This window comes from Drosophila mauritiana, chromosome X, assembly GCF_004382145.1.
Source record: "Drosophila mauritiana strain mau12 chromosome X, ASM438214v1, whole genome shotgun sequence".
Classification (NCBI taxonomy): Eukaryota; Metazoa; Arthropoda; class Insecta; order Diptera; family Drosophilidae; genus Drosophila; species Drosophila mauritiana.
The window spans coordinates 19,941,122-19,961,450 of record NC_046672.1 but is presented as its reverse complement, the minus strand read 5'-3'; the positions used below and the strand labels follow the sequence as shown (position 1 = coordinate 19,961,450).

Genomic DNA, 20,329 nt, shown 5'->3' with positions numbered 1-20,329 from the left:
TTGTTCAAAAGTGTAAGGTGTGAAAAATTTCCTAAATTTGTTATTTGCAAACATGCCAACTTTGAAGACACAGATCAACTGCGCGCACCTCAGCTGTGCAGCATTATCTTCGTTATCTAGACAGAGAAGCTGCGTGAGCATCTAAGCTATCACCCCCCACCACCACGGGTTTGCTCTCTTCCTAGTTCTCCCGCGCAATTTAGTCGCTTATTAACACTGTCTTTCGTAACATTTGCATGCGCGCATCGATGGAGAATCTCGTTCGATAACATAAATAAACAATAATCGTTTGAAATCACTACGGAAAAATCAATCCCCTTTTCATTTCTCGAAATAGATAATAACAAATTATTAATTATTATTATTATAATTATATTTATGCGTCAACACTAAGACCATTCGATAATACATTGGTATTTTGGGAATAGGTTAACAGAAATCGCATATACTACTTGTCCTGCAAATGTAGCCTTTTTTTTATTTCAACTCCGATTATATTCAGGAGACGATTGAATAACTGCCTATTACAGTCCTCCTCCTTCAGGGCAATCATCTCTTCCAGTTCCTTTATGTCCTCATCGATCGGCCCGGTCACTGTTGTAAAGTATTCTTCCTCGGCCTCTGCGGACTGCGAACCCTCCTTCTGGGTGGTCGATTCCTTCTGGGTGGGCGGTTCCTTCTGGGTGGGCGACTCGCTCGGCTGCTCAGGATCGTCCGTCACCAAGAAGTCCTTGTTTCCAGTTTGGGTTGCATCCTCTTTCAATTTCTCTGCCATTTTTTAATTCCGTTGAGCACTGAAGCTTGTTTCTCAGTCAAGTAGTGAAAGAAAGTGAACTCAGTCAATTCATTCACAGCGAAACGTAATCACAAGTGAAAGCAACTTGCATGCCAACTTGATCGAAAATAAATGGATTTTGAATGGTTCCTTTGAAATTAAGAAAGCTCAAATATACAAAGTGTGGAATATATTGCCATATTTACATCATTTGAGCAATTTGACTAATCTCGAAACTTGTCTCTCAGTTAAAAGACTGATTGTTTATTCTATATTAGAAAGACATGATTGTCTTGTATATATTATAGTGTCAAAAGCGGTCTCTCCATAATAAAAAGCGCCAGGATAATAAAGCAAACCAATTTGGAGGTAAAACAAAAAGGGAAAAAGAGAATGTGCTAATTAACGAACCATTTAGGAATGCCCAATATATTTATTTATGCGCTAACACTAAGACCATTCGATAACATAGTGTGACCATAATACATTGGTATTTTGGGAAAAAAATGCAAAATGGCTTGCACTATGCATAACTTGTATCAGGACTGATCTTCCACGGAGGTGTGCAACTCCAGCAATTGCCGTGCTTTCGAATCTAAGCTCCACACTTGGCCTCGCCTTCACCACATGAAGGATCACAGCCTGGAGAAACGTTTGATTCTGACTCACATCATGCCGTAGAACCCTCAGCATTGCCAGGAACGTCTGCTGCTATTCTTGCCCAGAATCTTGGTAATGATGTTGTGCCCTAGCCACTGCCACCGTATTAGTGAGGAACCGTCCAGTAATCTTCGATCCATGCCGTGCTCTGTACGATTGTGGATCTCAACTGCACCTTATAACATAGAGATTCGCGAATCAGCTTCATCTTAAGATGGCGGGAGCTTTGAGACAGATGGTTCGTCAGTAGATACATTACTCCAATAGCCTCCAATATTATTGAAAGTCAGTCGTGCTTAAGCATTGACACTTGCAGCTGGAAAATAACCCAAAACCTTAGGCTCGCGCACCCAGAGTTTCGTCATTACCCGCACACTAAAGGATCAGGACAGTCTAGCAGCCTAGCTCACGTGCCTCGCTGGCACCCTTTGTTGACCCAGATGGCCTTCATCGAGTTTTTGGTCAACTGGAGATGTCTTCGTTGGATTCAGTGACCGAAACCCAATCATCGTCCAAAAGATCATAAAGTAGCAGGATCGACGAAGCGAGAATGAGCTGCGTCTGCAGCTGAAATTGGAAAGCTGTCCAGCAACTTGTTTCTCTTCACTCCATAATGATGTCCTGAAAATCTATAATATAATCTGCCACGTTGGAATAAGTACAATGATAAGATTATCTCTACCTTCATAGCTTCCAAAATCAAGTGATCAGTCGAGGTCTTGGGAACTATGGAGGCCATAGACTTAGGATTAAGCAATTCTATATACGTTGACGCAAGCTTGCCACGCCTAATCTTATGCCGACAATCCGCCCTAATTTTCATTCACCGTGATATGTATTGCAAATTCCTATCGATATGACCACATTATTTTTACATCGCAAAAAAAAAAGGGCACGTCTGCAAAATTAATCAAGAGAGAATGCTATAGTCGAGTTCCCCGACTATCAGATACCCGTTATTCAGCTAGTGTGAATGCGAACGCGAAATTTCTTTTTTCTGGGATATTGATAGATTTTGGGGAATAAAATGAGAAAAAAATTAAAAAATGTTCCAAAGTGTGTGCGTGACCATAATCTCGATGAGACCATGGTGGTTTGTCACAAATAAGAAACTACTTAATAGTCAAAAACTTGCTTTCAAGAAGGGAAAATCTGTTATGGAAGCCCTTTCCCTTTCTTTACTTTGCAAAAGCCTTTGAGAAAGTGGGGGTGCACACAATCATCAAACAACTCACGGATATATATCTCAAATTTCATGACCATCAGGAAAATCAGAGGACATGTAATTGAGAAACTCTCAAAAGTCCACCCACTTCCACAAGGATCTCCTTTCTCAGTTATTATCTTTCTAATTGCATTCATTAAATGCTTATCCAGCGGGAGATACCATAGCCAGATTCTTCTAGCCAATGCCGTTTCTGCAATATTGACACCATGACAATGCCCCACATCCTAGACGATTGCATCGCCCTCTAATCACATAGATTCCAGCAACTCGAATTCCTAATTTACAGACAACTTTAAAACCCCCACACCTGAAAGTCTCCAACATATACTTAAATTTCTGAAAAAAACCAACATAATCCATCTGCTGTAAACACTCTTTCGTAATACAACTAGCACACTGTTTTGCAAATAAATTTGTAACCCAATAATCAGGTAAATACTAAAGAAGTCCGGCTGGAAGCCCCAGTAGCTATAGCCGATATAAGTATATCTCAGCTTACATGCAAACATATGTACCTTTCCGATGAGTTTGCGAGCTCCCAGAATCCAGTACTGCTGACGGAGATTGGCAAACGTTGCATCAACTCCAGTGTGAAGATGGGAGACATGAAAATGTAGAACACGTAGTCCAGCTAGTAACGAATCCTCGGGTATCCGAATAGGCTGCTTGGCATTGAAGTTAAGCGTAGATTGCTCGATTCTCCCACCGATTCGCATTAGTCCAAAATCAACCTGGAAGGGAGAGAACCGGATTAGATGCGATTTAGGGTTAAGATGTCGATTCTTTAGCTGGGAATATTCTCTGGCAAAGAATTTCTTTTACACATGTCGAATGAGCCGCGTTGTGCGGCCAGCAGCTCTTCAGAAGTGAGGAATGGTGAAGAATTCCTTTGGTGCAATCGAAGAGTGTGAATGAAGCGAAAGCAATAACTAGATATCCTTATAAGACACGTCCAGGTTGAGTAAAGTTATGTAGAGTTGTGGGCTTTACTGTTCGATCCTACGTGTTGACATCGAAACTTGGAGATACGTTGGCCACTCGGTGTACCCAGCCAAGACGGACCTTTCCACCACAGTCGCTGCTCCAGAAGCTTTGACGGATGAAGTCCTCGAGAATCACAATCAGCAAGATTGTCTTCCGTGCGAACATGGTTCCAGCAGTTGCGGGGAAAGTCGCTCAGCATCTCAGCCGTTCGGTTGCAGACGTAGGTGTTCCAACGTCGTGAGGGAGCTGAAAGCCAGTGTAGCACATTTTCTGAATCTGTCCAGCAGCTGAAAAGAGGAATTGTTAGTGAATTGTTCGGACAAGAGTAAGCAATCGAGAGAGAAGTAAGGCAACATTTAGCTCCAAACCTGGAATCGATACGGGCTTGATCGGAACCACCCGAGTTTTGGAGGCAACAAGGGTGACTCGAAAACTGCATCCAACTGCAACTCGAGCGTAGACCGGTAGTCGCCATATTCGTGTGTGGATGCGTCGGCGAATCCGTGCAGCTGATCGTCTCGAAATGGTGACGCAATATACCGTGGGACTTGGCATTGCCATCTATCTTCTTTAGGCAATGATTTCAGAAGACGCCAAATTTTGGATCTCCATTTGCGTAGTTTGAATTTGCCTTTGTCCAAGAGTCCAATAAGCTCATCCTTTACAATCATAAGGTCCTCGAAGGTGTTGTACCCTGTTGGAATATCGTCCACATAGGCATCGTGCAGAAGTGCGTGGACTGCTGCAGGGTACTCTTGGCGATGATCGTGGCCGAGTTGCTTAAGGACTCGAACAGCCAAAAAAGGAAACGGTGCCAATCCGTAAGTCACCGTCATTAGGCGAAAATGAAGCAGAGGTTCATTCTCAGTCTTGTGCCAAACAATGTAACAAACATATTGGTGCTGCTGGAAACGTAGACAAACGCCAAGAAGATCGCCTTGAATCGGTTGACCAATATGAAGTCTTTCATTGAGCGGTATTCCAGAGCTTTCCTTTCCAGATCCATCAAAAACTACAAGACAGTTGGTAGTCAGGCTGTCCAGTATCTGGGAACACATCGACCAGAGCCGATGTCAGTTGCTCCATGTGTCCACGTTGGAAGTAGTCGTCCAGGAAGGCTTCGTACTGCTGCTTCAATTCGGGAGACCAACGAAATTTCCGTTCCAGCGAGAACAGGCGATTGATGGCCTGTGGCAAGGTCGACTCAATAGGCGGTGCCGTCTCTTAGAAAGGGCACTCGACGACATAAACCCCGACCGTCGAGCGCTTATGGGTGGCAGCAAACGACGCTCTGTAGGATCGTTAGCGTCCAAGAGAGCCTGGTTGGATTGAATGCTGTCCATCTCCATGAATGAACGAACCATTGTGTCTAGGTCCGCGCGATGAGTAACAGCAGTAGTATGGTGATCATCGCAGGCGGAATAAAAACCTGCAATAAACCAAACAAAAACAGTAATGAGAGCGATAGGAAAGTCGTTACCAAAGTATTTCTGTTCTCCTGTGTACAGAGACCGGAGCTGATCCGATCCAACGATGACATCGACTGGTGGGCAGAACGTTGGGTCGCCAAAGAAAAAGCTGATATGTTCGCTGATGGCAAGTATTGTAGATCCAGTGTCCAAGGGCAGCCTGCACATTGTAGTCGTCGATGACGTCAGCAAGGATGGATTTTTTAGATTATATTTAGCAACTAGTCATCTTAGCATTTAATTATAACTTTTTCATTGCATTTACAAAAAAAAAACATTCAAATTTTTCTTTAACTCAGCTACAGACGAGTGGGATAAATATAACTTAAATATAATTAATATAATATAATTTACTTTTGTATATTTATTTAATGCAACCCTGCATTCGGTAGCCCTGCCTACTTTTGACATTTGGCTTTGCTCCGTCCCTATAGAATTCAGTGCAAATCTAGAAGCCGTACCGGAGAAACCATTTTCATGTCACAACGGAACTTCAAGATGTCGGATCCGAACAACGAAAGCAATTCCTATTTTCTCCGGAATTTCCCGAATTTGGTGCAGCCTCAGTTACCGCGTGGATTTAATCGGGGGATGGGCAATCAGTCTACCCAGACTAAGACTTCGCCATCCAAGACAGCGAATAAGTCTACCCAGACGGAACCTGTCAATGATGACAACGTGCGCCTAAATGAGATGTTGACCGGCCACAACTGCGATTTGCTGCGCGAGTGAGTTCAAGTGATTAGTGGTGAGAGTTCTGACTTAAAGTTGATGGTTTCATCAGAGTACTGGAGTCAAGGAAGCGAAGGCTTCCCGCGGAGGACCTAACTGGGCTTCTAACTACAATACTAGAGCGAAATCCAGATGGGAAACCGCTGCCTAAGCGGCAGAAGCTGGAGCGCCAGGAAGAAGCGTCCTCAGAGGAGGTAAACAAGTCTCACGATCAATCGTGTTCGTTCTACACAGATTCAATCATACATACTACGTATCTTTTCAGACAAGGGAAGATTGGGAAACTGAACCATTCTAACTTGGAAAAGTCGATGAGTTAACGACAAAATGATTGGACAGTCAACTGAGCAGGTCAGATTCAACATTTGCAGGCAACATGCAAAAGAAAGAAAAACATTTAAAAATGCAGATAGTTTTGAATTTGTAAGACTTGTATCGAAACAGCTGTATACTAATTGCTTACAAATAAAAACCGCCAGTTACTGTTAGTTTATGTTGTTGGTTAATTTCAGCCGCTTGAAATGATTATTTATGTACGTATTTATTGAGAGGCAAAATGTGACTAAACTAAAGCTTCGGCTCTGCACACGCCATACGATTATGCTAGCTTAAGATGTTAAGTGACAGTTAGGACAGTTAGGGTCAAAGCAATGTAATGTAAACAAAAGATAAGGGGTGCCTTGTCCGCGCGCATACAGGGTGTTATGTCCCTTAAACAGTTATTCGGCACAGAGACAGCGCTGCAATTTTGGCAATAGGGCGTTTATATGAGAAGTCTTCACCGTTCCGACCCGGCTCCTTGAGTACTTCCAGTGTGTCGATCCTCAGATTGCCGGTTTCCAAACGCCATTTTGTACGTTCCTGAAGAGATGTCAGCTATTCCATGTGCCACCGTTTCCAGAAACCTTGGACCATGGCTTGCAACTGATTAACACTCGCTGTGTCAAAGTAGTTTCCATGAACCAAAGTATGATGCTTGCGGCGGCAAATCCGACAAGTATGCCGCGAGGTACAGTTGCCCACCATATGAGCTGGAAAGCTTCGGAGAATTCCCGACGAGATGCAATGTCGAGTACACTTAAATAGTTGGTGATTCTGCTGGCACGATGTGCACTGTGCTCTTCCCGTCGGGGATGTGTGTCGTCTGCGCGGTGCGTTGTAGCTGCACATCGAGCCTGGATTGATCGCGCTAAGTTAAAAAGCCTTTAACGTATCGCAGCGTGATGTGAGAAATTTCCGAAATCGGTGGATGGTCACAGCTTTTTCCTCAGATTCTGTGCATTTAGCCCAATCTTGGCGGGTATCGCTATCCAATTTTGTAAGCAATAAGAATAAGCTCCTCACATTTGAAGCGGCGGTCAAAGATAAAGGACGCCTTGTTCGCGAGCATAGAGGATGTCTCGTTCCCAAACAGTGCAACACATGTGCAGCTCACAGCATTGACAATGCTTACTACAAAGAGAATAATGCAAGTAATTACACGTATATATTCTTGATCAGGATCAATAGCGGATTCGATCTGGCCCTGTCCGTCTGCCCGTCCGTCTGTCCGTATAAACGTTTCGATCTCAGGAGCGATTTTTATCGCGGTTGAGATTAATCATTCAGGTTCTAGAGAGATAGACGCAGCGCAAGTTTGTTTACCCATATTGCCACGCCCACTCCAACGGCCACAAACAGCCCGAAACTGCCACGCTCACACGTTTGAAAAATAATTTGATATTATTTCCTATTTTTGTTAGTCTTTTAAATTCCTATCTATTTGCCAAAAAAAAATTACTACGCCCACAAACCGACCAACCTTTCACGCCGTTGGACACAACGCTTTAGATTAAACAATTTAATTTAAATTAAAAAAAATTTAATATAAAAAACCATTCCCATTTCGTTTTCCAGGAATCTAAGTGGCTCTAATGATAATAAGGCGGCGATTGATTTGCGAAAAATGATTGTCATTGTAATTGCTGGTAGGTTCAAAATCGAACTTTTTCGGTCTAATTTGCAGCAATTTGCATAATTTGCGGCATAGGTGGCTGATTGGATTATTATAAAAAGGACGGAACACGGAGAGCTGATTCAAAGAAGCGGACATCCATGGACATGGCGAAGGTGGATTCAACGAGGGCTCTGGTTAACCACTGGCGCATCTTCAGGATTATCGGAGTGCATCCGCCGGGCAAGAGGACCGTCTGGGGTCGCCACTACACGGCGTACTCCATGGTGTGGAACGTAACCTTCCACATCTGCATCTGGCTGTCCTTTTCGGTCAACCTCCTGCAGTCCAACTCGCTGGAGACCTTCTGCGAGAGCCTCTGCGTGGCCATGCCGCACACGCTCTACATGCTGAAGCTGATCAATGTCGGCCGCATGCGCGGCGAGATGATCCGCAGCCACCGGGTGCTCCGTCACTTGGACAGGCGGCTGGGCTGCGCCGACGAACGCCGGATCATTGTGGCCGGCATCGAGCAGGCCGAGTTCATATTCCGCACCATTTTGCGCGGCATTGTGTGCACCGTCACTGTTGGCATCGTTTACATGGCCGTGGCCAGCGAGCCCACACTGATGTACCCCACCTGGATTCCCTGGAACTGGAGGGACAGCTCCTCCTCCTACCTGTCCACCGCCATGCTGCACACGACCGCCATCATGGCGAATGCGACAGCTGTCCTCAATCTGTGCACCTATCCGGGCACCTACCTCATCCTGGTCAGTGCCCACACCAAGGCGCTCGCCCTGCGGGTCTCCAAACTGGGATATGGCACGCCACTCCCGGCGGTTCGGATGCAGGCCATTCTGGTTGGGTACATCCACGACCACCAGATCATTTTGCGGTGAGTGTGGGGAAATCTCATCTCCCAATGCAAGAACTTTTAAAGCATTTCGGGAGCTTTACCCTTGACACCACTTATCGGTGAGACTGCACGATGTACCCAATTTTCCGATCTCTCCAGCAAAAGGCGTATGTACACACACATTTTGGGGTGCCACACACATCTTCATTGTCACTGAAGATTATTATACCTTTTTCCCCAAGTGCAGCCTCTTCAAGTCACTGGAGAGATCCCTTTCGATGACCGGCTTTCTGCAGTTCTTCAGCACGGCGTGTGCGCAGTGCACAATCTGCTACTTTCTACTCTTCGGGAACGTCGGGATCATGAGGTTCATGAACATGTTGTTCCTGCTGGTGGCCCTCACCACGGAGACGCTCCTTCTCTGCTACACGGCGGAGCTACTTTGCAAGGAGGGGGAGAGCCTCCTGACCGCTGTCTACAGCTGCAACTGGCTGTCCCAGTCGGTACACTTTCGGAGACTCCTGCTCCTGATGCTCGCACGCTGCCAGAATCCACTGATCCTGGTCGCCGGCGTTATTGTGCCCATCAGCATGAAGACCTTCATGGTGGTAAGTGCTGTACAAAGCCAACTGTTACCCTCCTTATCTGCGATTTATTGCAGGTGATTAAGGGAGCGTACACCATGCTCACTCTGCTGAATGAAATTCGAAAATCGTCCCTTGAATAGAACTGAACTCGAAGGCAATATAGTAATTATACTATATTATTATAATTATATATAATATTACTATAATATTATATCAAGAACTAACTCTCTTACTAGTTCTCTCGCGCTTGCACCTTTGGCTTAGCGTCCTGCTGTGCGCTCTGCAATTAAGTCGCTCATTAACACTGGCTTTCGTAACATTTTTATTTTTTTTTGTAAATTTTATTAATTGGAACTAAACACGGGTTTACTCTCTTCCTAGTTCTCCCGCGCAATTTAGTCGCTTATTAACACTGTTTTTCGTAACATTTGCATGCGCGCATAGATGGAGAATCTTGTTCGCTAACATAAATAAACAATAATCGTTGCTACATTAAAATCAACCGCCTTTTCATTGCTCGAAAATAGCAAATAAGCATTTTTATTATTATTTTATTTATGCGTCAATAGATTGGTATTTTGGTATAATTTGGCAATAGGTTAACAATTCTCGCATATACTACGTGGCCTGCAATTGTTGCTTTTGGTATAGTACACTTTGATGAAATAAAAACAGCACTTCTCCTTCTCCTTCTCCTTCTGGGCAATCAGCCTGTTCACGTCCTGTATTTCCTCTTCGATGCGATGGATCTCCTCGCTGTAGGAGCTGCTCAGGATCCTCCGTCAGCAAGAAGTCGTTGCCTCCAGTTGGGCCTGCATCCGCGTTCGACTTTTCTGCTTGTATCTCAGTCAAGTAGTGAAAAAATGTGAAGTCATTCAATTTATTCACAGTAACAAAAAAAGGCAAAACAGAGAATATGCTGATTAACGAACCATTTCGATCAAAGACACTAGAATAGCAGGATGTCAGTAACGCCATACGATATTTTTGAGTTGGTTCCAGGCTCCCTAGAATTTTTGTCCAAGATCCAGAGAGCGGAGAGCTTTACAGCCAGCAGCTCTCTTCTACGCATACAGTGAAAGCCGACAACTGTATGTGTGCTCACGTATACTCATGCTTTGTAAATTTGATACAATGTACAAGTTCTCAGACTTTAAATCTATATTATTTTTGATCAATTGGCACCATGTAAAATGTTCTCGTTTTAATTATTTGAATATAGCATAGAAATACTAATAGCCGAATCTATGTTTAGAATATCAGAAACAAATTTTCAAAAATTACTTTGTAATAGAACAATTGTCATTAGAGTATTCAGCTTGCGACGTGTGAAAAATAAGTTATTCTAATTCTATTGTAGAATTGGAATTGGAATTATTCTACGTATTCTATTGTCTTATTGTCGATAATATAGTGTGCCCATTAGTATTTTGGAAATAGGCTAACATAAGTCTCATATGTTACATGTCCCGCAAATGTAGCCTTATCGCCTCCTTGACGCAGCGAAGAAAGAGTAGTCTATTGCTACTCTCTCCGTCTGTTAAATTAGTCTGTCCATGTCCTTTATAGCCTCATCGACGCTTTGGCGCTCCTTTCTCAAAGATTCTATTTCGGTTCCCGCCGACTTCCACCTTTTCCGTTACACGGGAATTTGGTTCCTTGAAAATCCTGTCGTTGTCATCGATGTATTCAGGATCAGGATGGATATCAAAGACGAACTCGGTTGTCGAGAGAGTGTATCAGTGTATCCCTTTATTCTACGGGTATGAAAATAAAAGAGCCCAGCAGAGTCATCTACCATGCCAGATGATCTTTAATTATTTGAAAGATTCGATTCACGCTTGCAATATTTTATACCCGCACCGAATTTGGAAGTAACAAGAAAATGCAAAAGATAAAATTTGCTAATTAAAGCTCCAATTCAGATCAGATGGTCATAATATATTTATGCGTCAACACTAAGACCATTCGATAATTCATAGTTATTTTTTGAGTAGGTTAACAGAAATCGCATATACTACTTCTTCTGCAAATGTAGATTTTTTTCTATTTCAACTCCGATTATATTCAGGAGACGATTGAATAACTGCTTATTACATTCCTCCTCATTCAGGGCAATCATCTCTTCCAGGTGTTTTATGTCATCATCGATGGGCCCGCTCACTTTTCTAAAGTATTCTTCCTCGGCATCTGCGGACTGCGAACCCTCCTTCTGGGTGGTCGATTCCTCCTGGGTGGGCGATTCCTTCTGGGTGGGCGGTTCCTTCTGGGTGGGCGACTCACTCGGCTGCTCAGGATCGTCCGTCACCAAGAAGTCCTTGTTTCCAGTTTGGGTTGCATCCTCTTTCAATTTCTCTGCCATTTTTTAATTCCGTTGAGCACTGAAGCTTGTTTCTCAGTAAAGTAGTGAAAGAAAGTGAACTCAGTCAATTCATTCACAGCGAAACGTAATCACAAGTGAAAGCAATTTGCCCGCCAACTTGATCGAAAATAAATGGATTTTGAATGGTTCCTTTGAAATTAAGAAAGCTCAAATATACAAAGTGTGGAAAATATTGCCATATTTATATCATTTGAGCAATTTGAACAATCTCGAAACTTGTCTCTCAGTTAATAGACGGATTGTTTATTCTATATTAGAAAGACATGATTGTCTTGTATATATTATAGTGTCAAAAGCGGTCTCTCCACAATAAAAAGCGCCAGGATAATAAAGCAAACCAATTTGGAGGTAAAACAAAAAGGGAAAAAGAGAATGTGCTAATTAACGAACCATTTAGGAATGCCAATATATTTATTTATGCGCTAACACTAAGACTATTCGATAACATAGTGTGACCATAATACATTGGTATTTTGGGAAAAAAATGCAAAATGGCTTGCACTATGCATAACTTGTATCAGGACTGATCTTCCACGGAGGTGTGCAACTCCAGCAATTGCCGTGCTTTCGAATCTAAGCTCCACACTTGGCCTCGCCTTCACCACATGAAGGATAGCCTGGAGAAACGTTTGATTCTGACTCACATCATGCCGTAGAACCCTCAGCATTGCCAGGAACGTCTGCTGCTATTCTTGCCCAGAATCTTGGTAATGATGTTGTGCCCTAGCCACTGCCACCGTATTGGTGAGGAACCGTCCAGTAATCTTCGATCCATGCCGTGCTCTGTTCGATTGTGGATCTCAACTGCACCTTATAACATAGAGATTCGCGAATCAGCTTCATCTTAAGATGGCGGGAGCTTTGAGACAGATGGTTCGTCAGTAGATACATTACTCCAATAGCCTCCAATATTATTGAAAGTCAGTCGTGCTTAAGCATTGACACTTGCAGCTGGAAAATAACCCAAAACCTTAGGCTCGCGCACCCAGAGTTTCGTCATTACCCGCACACTAAAGGATCAGGACAGTCTAGCAGCCTAGCTCACGTGCCTCGCTGGCACCCTTTGTTGACCCAGATGGCCTTCATCGAGTTTTTGGTCAACTGGAGATGTCTTCGTTGGATTCAGTGACCGAAACCCAATCATCGTCCAAAAGATCATAAAGTAGCAGGATCGACGAAGCGAGAATGAGCTGCGTCTGCAGCTGAAATTGGAAAGCTGTCCAGCAACTTGTTTCTCTTCACTCCATAATGATGTCCTGAAAATCTATAATATAATCTGCCACGTTGGAATAAGTACAATGATATGATTATCTGACCTTCATAGGGGCTTCCAAAATCAAGTGATCAGTCAAGGTCTTGGGAACTATGGAGGCCATAGACTTAGGATTAAGTAATTCTATATACGTTGACGCAAGCTTGCCACGCCTAATCTTATGCCGACAATCCGCCCTAATTTTCATTCACCGTGATATGTATTGCAAATTCCTATCGATATGACCAAATTATTTTTACATCGCAAAAAAAAAAGGGCACGTCTGCAAAATTAATCAAGAGAGAATGCTATAGTCGAGTTCCCCGACTATCAGATACCCGTTATTCAGCTAGTGTGAATGCGAACGCGAAATTACATTTTTCTGGGATATTGATAGATTTTGGGGAATAAAATGAGAAAAAAATTAAAAAATGTTCCAAAGTGTGTGCTTGACCATAATCTCGATGAGACCATGGTGGTTTGTCACAAATAAGAAACTACTTAATAGTCAAAAACTTGCTTTCAAGAAGGGAAAATCTGTTATGGAAGCCCTTTCCCTTTCTTTACTTTGCAAAAGCCTTTGAGAAAGTGGGGGTGCACACAATCATCAAACAACTCACGGATATATATCTCAAATTTCATGACCATCAGGAAAATCAGAGGACATGTAATTGAGAAACTCTCAAAAGTCCACCCACTTCCACAAGGATCTGCTTTCTCAGTTATTATCTTTCTAATTGCATTCATTAAATGCTTATCCAGCGGGAGATACCATAGCCAGATTCTTCTAGCCAATGCCGTTTCTGCAATATTGACACCATGACAATGCCCCACATCCTAGACGATTGCATCGCCCTCTAATCACATAGATTCCAGCAACTCGAATTCCTAATTTACAGACAACTTTAAAACCCCCACACCTGAAAGTCTCCAACATATACTTAAATTTCTGAAAAAAACCAACATAATCCATCTGCTGTAAACACTCTTTCGTAATACAACTAGCACACTGTTTTGCAAATAAATTTGTAACCCAATAATCAGGTAAATACTAAAGAAGTCCGGCTGGAAGCCCCAGTAGCTATAGCCGATATAAGTATATCTCAGCTTACATGCAAACATATGTACCTTTCCGATGAGTTTGCGAGCTCCCAGAATCCAGTACTGCTGACGGAGATTGGCAAACGTTGCATCAACTCCAGTGTGAAGATGGGAGACATGAAAATGTAGAACACGTAGTCCAGCTAGTAACGAATCCTCGGGTATCCGAATAGGGTGCTTGGCATTGAAGTTAAGCGTAGATTGCTCGATTCTCCCACCGATTCGCATTAGTCCAAAATCAACCTGGAAGGGAGAGAACCGGATTAGATGCGATTTAGGGTTAAGATGTCGATTCTTTAGCTGGGAATATTCTCTGGCAAAGAATTTCTTTTACACATGTCGAATGAGCCGCGTTGTGCGGCCAGCAGCTCTTCAGAAGTGAGGAATGGTGAAGAATTCCTTTGGTGCAATCGAAGAGTGTGAATGAAGCGAAAGCAATAACTAGATATCCTTATAAGACACGTCCAGGTTGAGTAAAGTTATGTAGAGTTGTGGGCTTTACTGTTCGATCCTACGTGTTGACATCGAAACTTGGAGATACGTTGGCCACTCGGTGTACCCAGCCAAGACGGACCTTTCCACCACAGTCGCTGCTCCAGAAGCTTTGACGGATGAAGTCCTCGAGAATCACAATCAGCAAGATTGTCTTCCGTGCGAACATGGTTCCAGCAGTTGCGGGGAAAGTCGCTCAGCATCTCAGCCGTTCGGTTGCAGACGTAGGTGTTCCAACGTCGTGAGGGAGCTGAAAGCCAGTGTAGCACATTTTCTGAATCTGTCCAGCAGCTGAAAAGAGGAATTGTTAGTGAATTGTTCGGACAAGAGTAAGCAATCGAGAGAGAAGTAAGGCAACATTTAGCTCCAAACCTGGAATCGATACGGGCTTGATCGGAACCACCCGAGTTTTGGAGGCAACAAGGGTGACTCGAAAACTGCATCCAACTGCAACTCGAGCGTAGACCGGTAGTCGCCATATTCGTGTGTGGATGCGTCGGCGAATCCGTGCAGCTGATCGTCTCGAAATGGTGACGCAATATACCGTGGGACTTGGCATTGCCATCTATCTTCTTTAGGCAATGATTTCAGAAGACGCCAAATTTTGGATCTCCATTTGCGTAGTTTGAATTTGCCTTTGTCCAAGAGTCCAATAAGCTCATCCTTAACAATCATAAGGTCCTCGAAGGTGTTGTACCCTGTTGGAATATCGTCCACATAGGCATCGTGCAGAAGTGCGTGGACTGCTGCAGGGTACTCTTGGCGATGATCGTGGCCGAGTTGCTTAAGGACTCGAACAGCCAAAAAAGGAAACGGTGCCAATCCGTAAGTCACCGTCATTAGGCGAAAATGAAGCAGAGGTTCATTCTCAGTCTTGTGCCAAACAATGTAACAAACATATTGGTGCTGCTGGAAACGTAGACAAACGCCAAGAAGATCGCCTTGAATCGGTTGACCAATATGAAGTCTTTCATTGAGCGGTATTCCAGAGCTTTCCTTTCCAGATCCATCAAAAACTACAAGACAGTTGGTAGTCAGGCTGTCCAGTATCTGGGAACACATCGACCAGAGCCGATGTCAGTTGCTCCATGTGTCCACGTTGGAAGTAGTCGTCCAGGAAGGCTTCGTACTGCTGCTTCAATTCGGGAGACCAACGAAATTTCCGTTCCAGCGAGAACAGGCGATTGATGGCCTGTGGCAAGGTCGACTCAATAGGCGGTGCCGTCTCTTAGAAAGGGCACTCGACGACATAAACCCCGACCGTCGAGCGCTTATGGGTGGCAGCAAACGACGCTCTGTAGGATCGTTAGCGTCCAAGAGAGCCTGGTTGGATTGAATGCTGTCCATCTCCATGAATGAACGAACCATTGTGTCTAGGTCCGCGCGATGAGTAACAGCAGTAGTATGGTGATCATCGCAGGCGGAATAAAAACCTGCAATAAACCAAACAAAAACAGTAATGAGAGCGATAGGAAAGTCGTTACCAAAGTATTTCTGTTCTCCTGTGTACAGAGACCGGAGCTGATCCGATCCAACGATGACATCGACTGGTGGGCAGAACGTTGGGTCTGCCAAAGGAAGCTCGCAGATTTGCTTCCACGTCGAAGATGATGGGAGTGAGGATGTCGCGAGTTGAGAGCGCAGCTTGATATGTTCGCTGATGGCAAGTATTGTAGATCCAGTGTCCAAGGGCAGCCTGCACATTGTAGTCGTCGATGACGTCAGCAAGGATGGATTTTTTAGATTATATTTAGCAACTAGTCATCTTAGCATTTAATTATAACTTTTTCATTGCATTTACAAAAAAAAAACATTCAAATTTTTCTTTAACTCAGCTACAGACGAGTGGGATAAATATAACTTAAATATAATTAATATAATATAATTTACTTTTGTATATTTATTTAATGCAACCCTGCATTCGGTAGCCCTGCCTACTTTTGACATTTGGCTTTACTCCGTCCCTATAGAATTCAGTGCAAATCTAGAACCCGTACCGGAGAAACCATTTTCATGTCACAACGGAACTTCAAGATGTCGGATCCGAACAACGAAACCGATTCCTATTTTCTCCGGAATTTCCCGAATTTGGTGCAGCCTCAGTTACCGCGTGGATTTAATCGGGGGATGGGCAATCAGTCTACCCAGACTAAGACTTCGCCATCCAAGACAGCGAATAAGTCTACCCAGACGGAACCTGTCAATGATGACAACGTGCGCCTAAATGAGATGTTGACCGGCCACAACTGCGATTTGCTGTGCGAGTGAGTTCAAGTGATTAGTGGTGAGAGTTCTGACTTAAAGTTGATGGTTTCATCAGAGTACTGGAGTCAAGGAAGCGAAGGCTTCCCGCGGAGGACCTAACTGGGCTTCTAACTACAATACTAGAGCGAAATCCAGATGGGAAACCGCTGCCTAAGCGGCAGAAGCTGGAGCGCCAGGAAGAAGCGTCCTCAGAGGAGGTAAACAAGTCTCACGATCAATCGTGTTCATTCTACACAGATTCAATCATACATACTACGTATCTTTTCAGACAAGGGAAGATTGGGAAACTGAACCATTCTAACTTGGAAAAGTCGATGAGTTAACGACAAAATGATTGGACAGTCAACTGAGCAGGTCAGATTCAACATTTGCAGGCAACATGCAAAAGAAAGAAAAACATTTAAAAATGCAGATAGTTTTGAATTTGTAAGACTTGTATCGAAACAGCTGTATACTAATTGCTTACAAATAAAAACCGCCAGTTACTGTTAGTTTATGTTGTTGGTTAATTTCAGCCGCTTGAAATGATTATTTATGTACGTATTTATTGAGAGGCAAAATGTGACTAAACTAAAGCTTCGGCTCTGCACACGCCATACGATTATGCTAGCATAAGATGTTAAGTGACAGCTAGGACAGTTAGGGTCAAAGCAATGTAATGTAAACAAAAGATAGGGGGTGCCTTGTCCGCGCGCATACAGGGTGTTATGTCCCTTAAACAGTTATTCGGCACAGAGACAGCGCTGCAATTTTGGCAATAGGGCGTTTATATGAGAAGTCTTCACCGTTCCGACCCGGCTCCTTGAGTACTTCCAGTGTGTCGATCCTCAGATTGCCGGTTTCCAAACGCCATTTTGTACGTTCCTGAAGAGATGTCAGCTATTCCATGTGCCACCGTTTCCAGAAACCTTGGACCATGGCTTGCAACTGATTAACACTCGCTGTGTCAAAGTAGTTTCCATGAACCAAAGTATGATGCTTGCGGCGGCAAATCCGACAAGTATGCCGCGAGGTACAGTTGCCCACCATATGAGCTGGAAAGCTTCGGAGAATTCCCGACGAGATGCAATGTCGAGTACACTTAAATAGTTGGTGATTCTGCTGGCACGATGTGCACTGTGCTCTTCCCGTCGGGGATGTGTGTCGTCTGCGCGGTGCGTTGTAGCTGCACATCGAGCCTGGATTGATCGCGCTAAGTTAAAAAGCCTTTAACGTATCGCAGCGTGATGTGAGAAATTTCCGAAATCGGTGGATGGTCACAGCTTTTTCCTCAGATTCTGTGCATTTAGCCCAATCTTGGCGGGTATCGCTATCCAATTTTGTAAGCAATAAGAATAAGCTCCTCACATTTGAAGCGGCGGTCAAAGATAAAGGACGCCTTGTTCGCGAGCATAGAGGATGTCTCGTTCCCAAACAGTGCAACACATGTGCAGCTCACAGCATTGACAATGCTTACTACAAAGAGAATAATGCAAGTAATTACACGTATATATTCTTGATCAGGATCAATAGCGGATTCGATCTGGCCCTGTCCGTCTGCCCGTCCGTCTGTCCGTATAAACGTTTCGATCTCAGGAGCGATTTTTATCGCGGTTGAGATTAATCATTCAGGTTCTAGAGAGATAGACGCAGCGCAAGTTTGTTTACCCATATTGCCACGCCCACTCCAACGGCCACAAACAGCCCGAAACTGCCACGCTCACACGTTTGAAAAATAATTTGATATTATTTCCTATTTTTGTTAGTCTTTTAAATTCCTATCTATTTGCCAAAAAAAAATTACTACGCCCACAAACCGACCAACCTTTCACGCCGTTGGACACAACGCTTTAGATTAAACAATTTAATTTAAATTAAAAAAAATTTAATATAAAAAACCATTCCCATTTCGTTTTCCAGGAATCTAAGTGGCTCTAATGATAATAAGGCGGCGATTGATTTGCGAAAAATGATTGTCATTGTAATTGCTGGTAGGTTCAAAATCGAACTTTTTCGGTCTAATTTGCAGCAATTTGCATAATTTGCGGCATAGGTGGCTGATTGGATTATTATAAAAAGGACGGAACACGGAGAGCTGATTCAAAGAAGCGGACATCCATGGACATGGCGAAGGTGGATTCAACGAGGGCTCTGGTTAACCACTGGCGCATCTTCAGGATTATCGGAGTGCATCCGCCGGGCAAGAGGACCGTCTGGGGTCGCCACTACACGGCGTACTCCATGGTGTGGAACGTAACCTTCCACATCTGCATCTGGCTGTCCTTTTCGGTCAACCTCCTGCAGTCCAACTCGCTGGAGACCTTCTGCGAGAGCCTCTGCGTGGCCATGCCGCACACGCTCTACATGCTGAAGCTGATCAATGTCGGCCGCATGCGCGGCGAGATGATCCGCAGCCACCGGGTGCTCCGTCACTTGGACAGGCGGCTGGGCTGCGCCGACGAACGCCGGATCATTGTGGCCGGCATCGAGCAGGCCGAGTTCATATTCCGCACCATTTTGCGCGGCATTGTGTGCACCGTCACTGTTGGCATCGTTTACATGGCCGTGGCCAGCGAGCCCACACTGATGTACCCCACCTGGATTCCCTGGAACTGGAGGGACAGCTCCTCCTCCTACCTGTCCACCGCCATGCTGCACACGACCGCCATCATGGCGAATGCGACAGCTGTCCTCAATCTGTGCACCTATCCGGGCACCTACCTCATCCTGGTCAGTGCCCACACCAAGGCGCTCGCCCTGCGGGTCTCCAAACTGGGATATGGCACGCCACTCCCGGCGGTTCGGATGCAGGCCATTCTGGTTGGGTACATCCACGACCACCAGATCATTTTGCGGTGAGTGTGGGGAAATCTCATCTCCCAATGCAAGAACTTTTAAAGCATTTCGGGAGCTTTACCCTTGACACCACTTATCGGTGAGACTGCACGATGTACCCAATTTTCCGATCTCTCCAGCAAAAGGCGTATGTACACACACATTTTGGGGTGCCACACACATCTTCATTGTCACTGAAGATTATTATACCTTTTTCCCCAAGTGCAGCCTCTTCAAGTCACTGGAGAGATCCCTTTCGATGACCGGCTTTCTGCAGTTCTTCAGCACGGCGTGTGCGCAGTGCACAATCTGCTACTTTCTACTCTTCGGGAACGTCGGGATCATGAGGTTCATGAACATGTTGTTCCTGCTGGTGGCCCTCACCACGGAGACGCTCCTTCTCTGCTACACGGCGGAGCTACTTTGCAAGGAGGGGGAGAGCCTCCTGACCGCTGTCTACAGCTGCAACTGGCTGTCCCAGTCGGTACACTTTCGGAGACTCCTGCTCCTGATGCTCGCACGCTGCCAGAATCCACTGATCCTGGTCGCCGGCGTTATTGTGCCCATCAGCATGAAGACCTTCATGGTGGTAAGTGCTGTACAAAGCCAACTGTTACCCTCCTTATCTGCGATTTATTGCAGGTGATTAAGGGAGCGTACACCATGCTCACTCTGCTGAATGAAATTCGAAAATCGTCCCTTGAATAGAACTGAACTCGAAGGCAATATAGTAATTATACTATATTATTATAATTATATATAATATTACTATAATATTATATCAAGAACTAACTC

At 44.4% G+C, this 20,329-nt stretch overlaps 6 protein-coding genes across 6 annotated transcripts; 4 read left to right on the top strand and 2 right to left on the bottom strand.

Moving 5' to 3' along the window:
• Positions 1-448: 448 nt before the first annotated feature.
• On the bottom strand, positions 449-775 carry LOC117147222. The gene has a single exon (XM_033314035.1). It carries the CDS (start codon positions 773-775, stop codon positions 449-451), a length of 327 nt encoding a protein of 108 aa, XP_033169926.1.
• Positions 776-5,557: 4,782 nt separating this feature from the next.
• LOC117147813 lies at positions 5,558-6,336 on the top strand. Its single transcript, XM_033314866.1, has 3 exons — positions 5,558-5,844; positions 5,901-6,042; positions 6,114-6,336. The coding sequence occupies exons 1-3, from the start codon at positions 5,594-5,596 to the stop codon at positions 6,144-6,146; spliced, it is 426 nt and encodes a 141-aa protein (XP_033170757.1). The 5' UTR covers positions 5,558-5,593; the 3' UTR covers positions 6,147-6,336.
• A 1,606-nt stretch (positions 6,337-7,942) lies between these two features.
• On the top strand, positions 7,943-9,367 carry LOC117148518 (putative odorant receptor 19b). Its single transcript, XM_033315925.1, has 3 exons — positions 7,943-8,679; positions 8,888-9,248; positions 9,302-9,367. Exons 1-3 carry the CDS (start codon positions 7,943-7,945, stop codon positions 9,365-9,367), a joined length of 1,164 nt encoding a protein of 387 aa, XP_033171816.1.
• Positions 9,368-11,147: 1,780 nt separating this feature from the next.
• LOC117148025 lies at positions 11,148-11,618 on the bottom strand. Its single transcript, XM_033315195.1, has one exon. It carries the CDS (start codon positions 11,587-11,589, stop codon positions 11,245-11,247), a length of 345 nt encoding a protein of 114 aa, XP_033171086.1. The 5' UTR covers positions 11,590-11,618; the 3' UTR covers positions 11,148-11,244.
• Positions 11,619-16,445: 4,827 nt separating this feature from the next.
• LOC117147808 lies at positions 16,446-17,211 on the top strand. The gene is made up of 3 exons (XM_033314860.1): positions 16,446-16,719; positions 16,776-16,917; positions 16,989-17,211. Exons 1-3 carry the CDS (start codon positions 16,469-16,471, stop codon positions 17,019-17,021), a joined length of 426 nt encoding a protein of 141 aa, XP_033170751.1. The 5' UTR covers positions 16,446-16,468; the 3' UTR covers positions 17,022-17,211.
• Positions 17,212-18,817: 1,606 nt separating this feature from the next.
• LOC117148443 (putative odorant receptor 19b) lies at positions 18,818-20,242 on the top strand. Its single transcript, XM_033315816.1, has 3 exons — positions 18,818-19,554; positions 19,763-20,123; positions 20,177-20,242. Exons 1-3 carry the CDS (start codon positions 18,818-18,820, stop codon positions 20,240-20,242), a joined length of 1,164 nt encoding a protein of 387 aa, XP_033171707.1.
• The last annotated feature ends 87 nt before the right edge of the window (positions 20,243-20,329 follow it).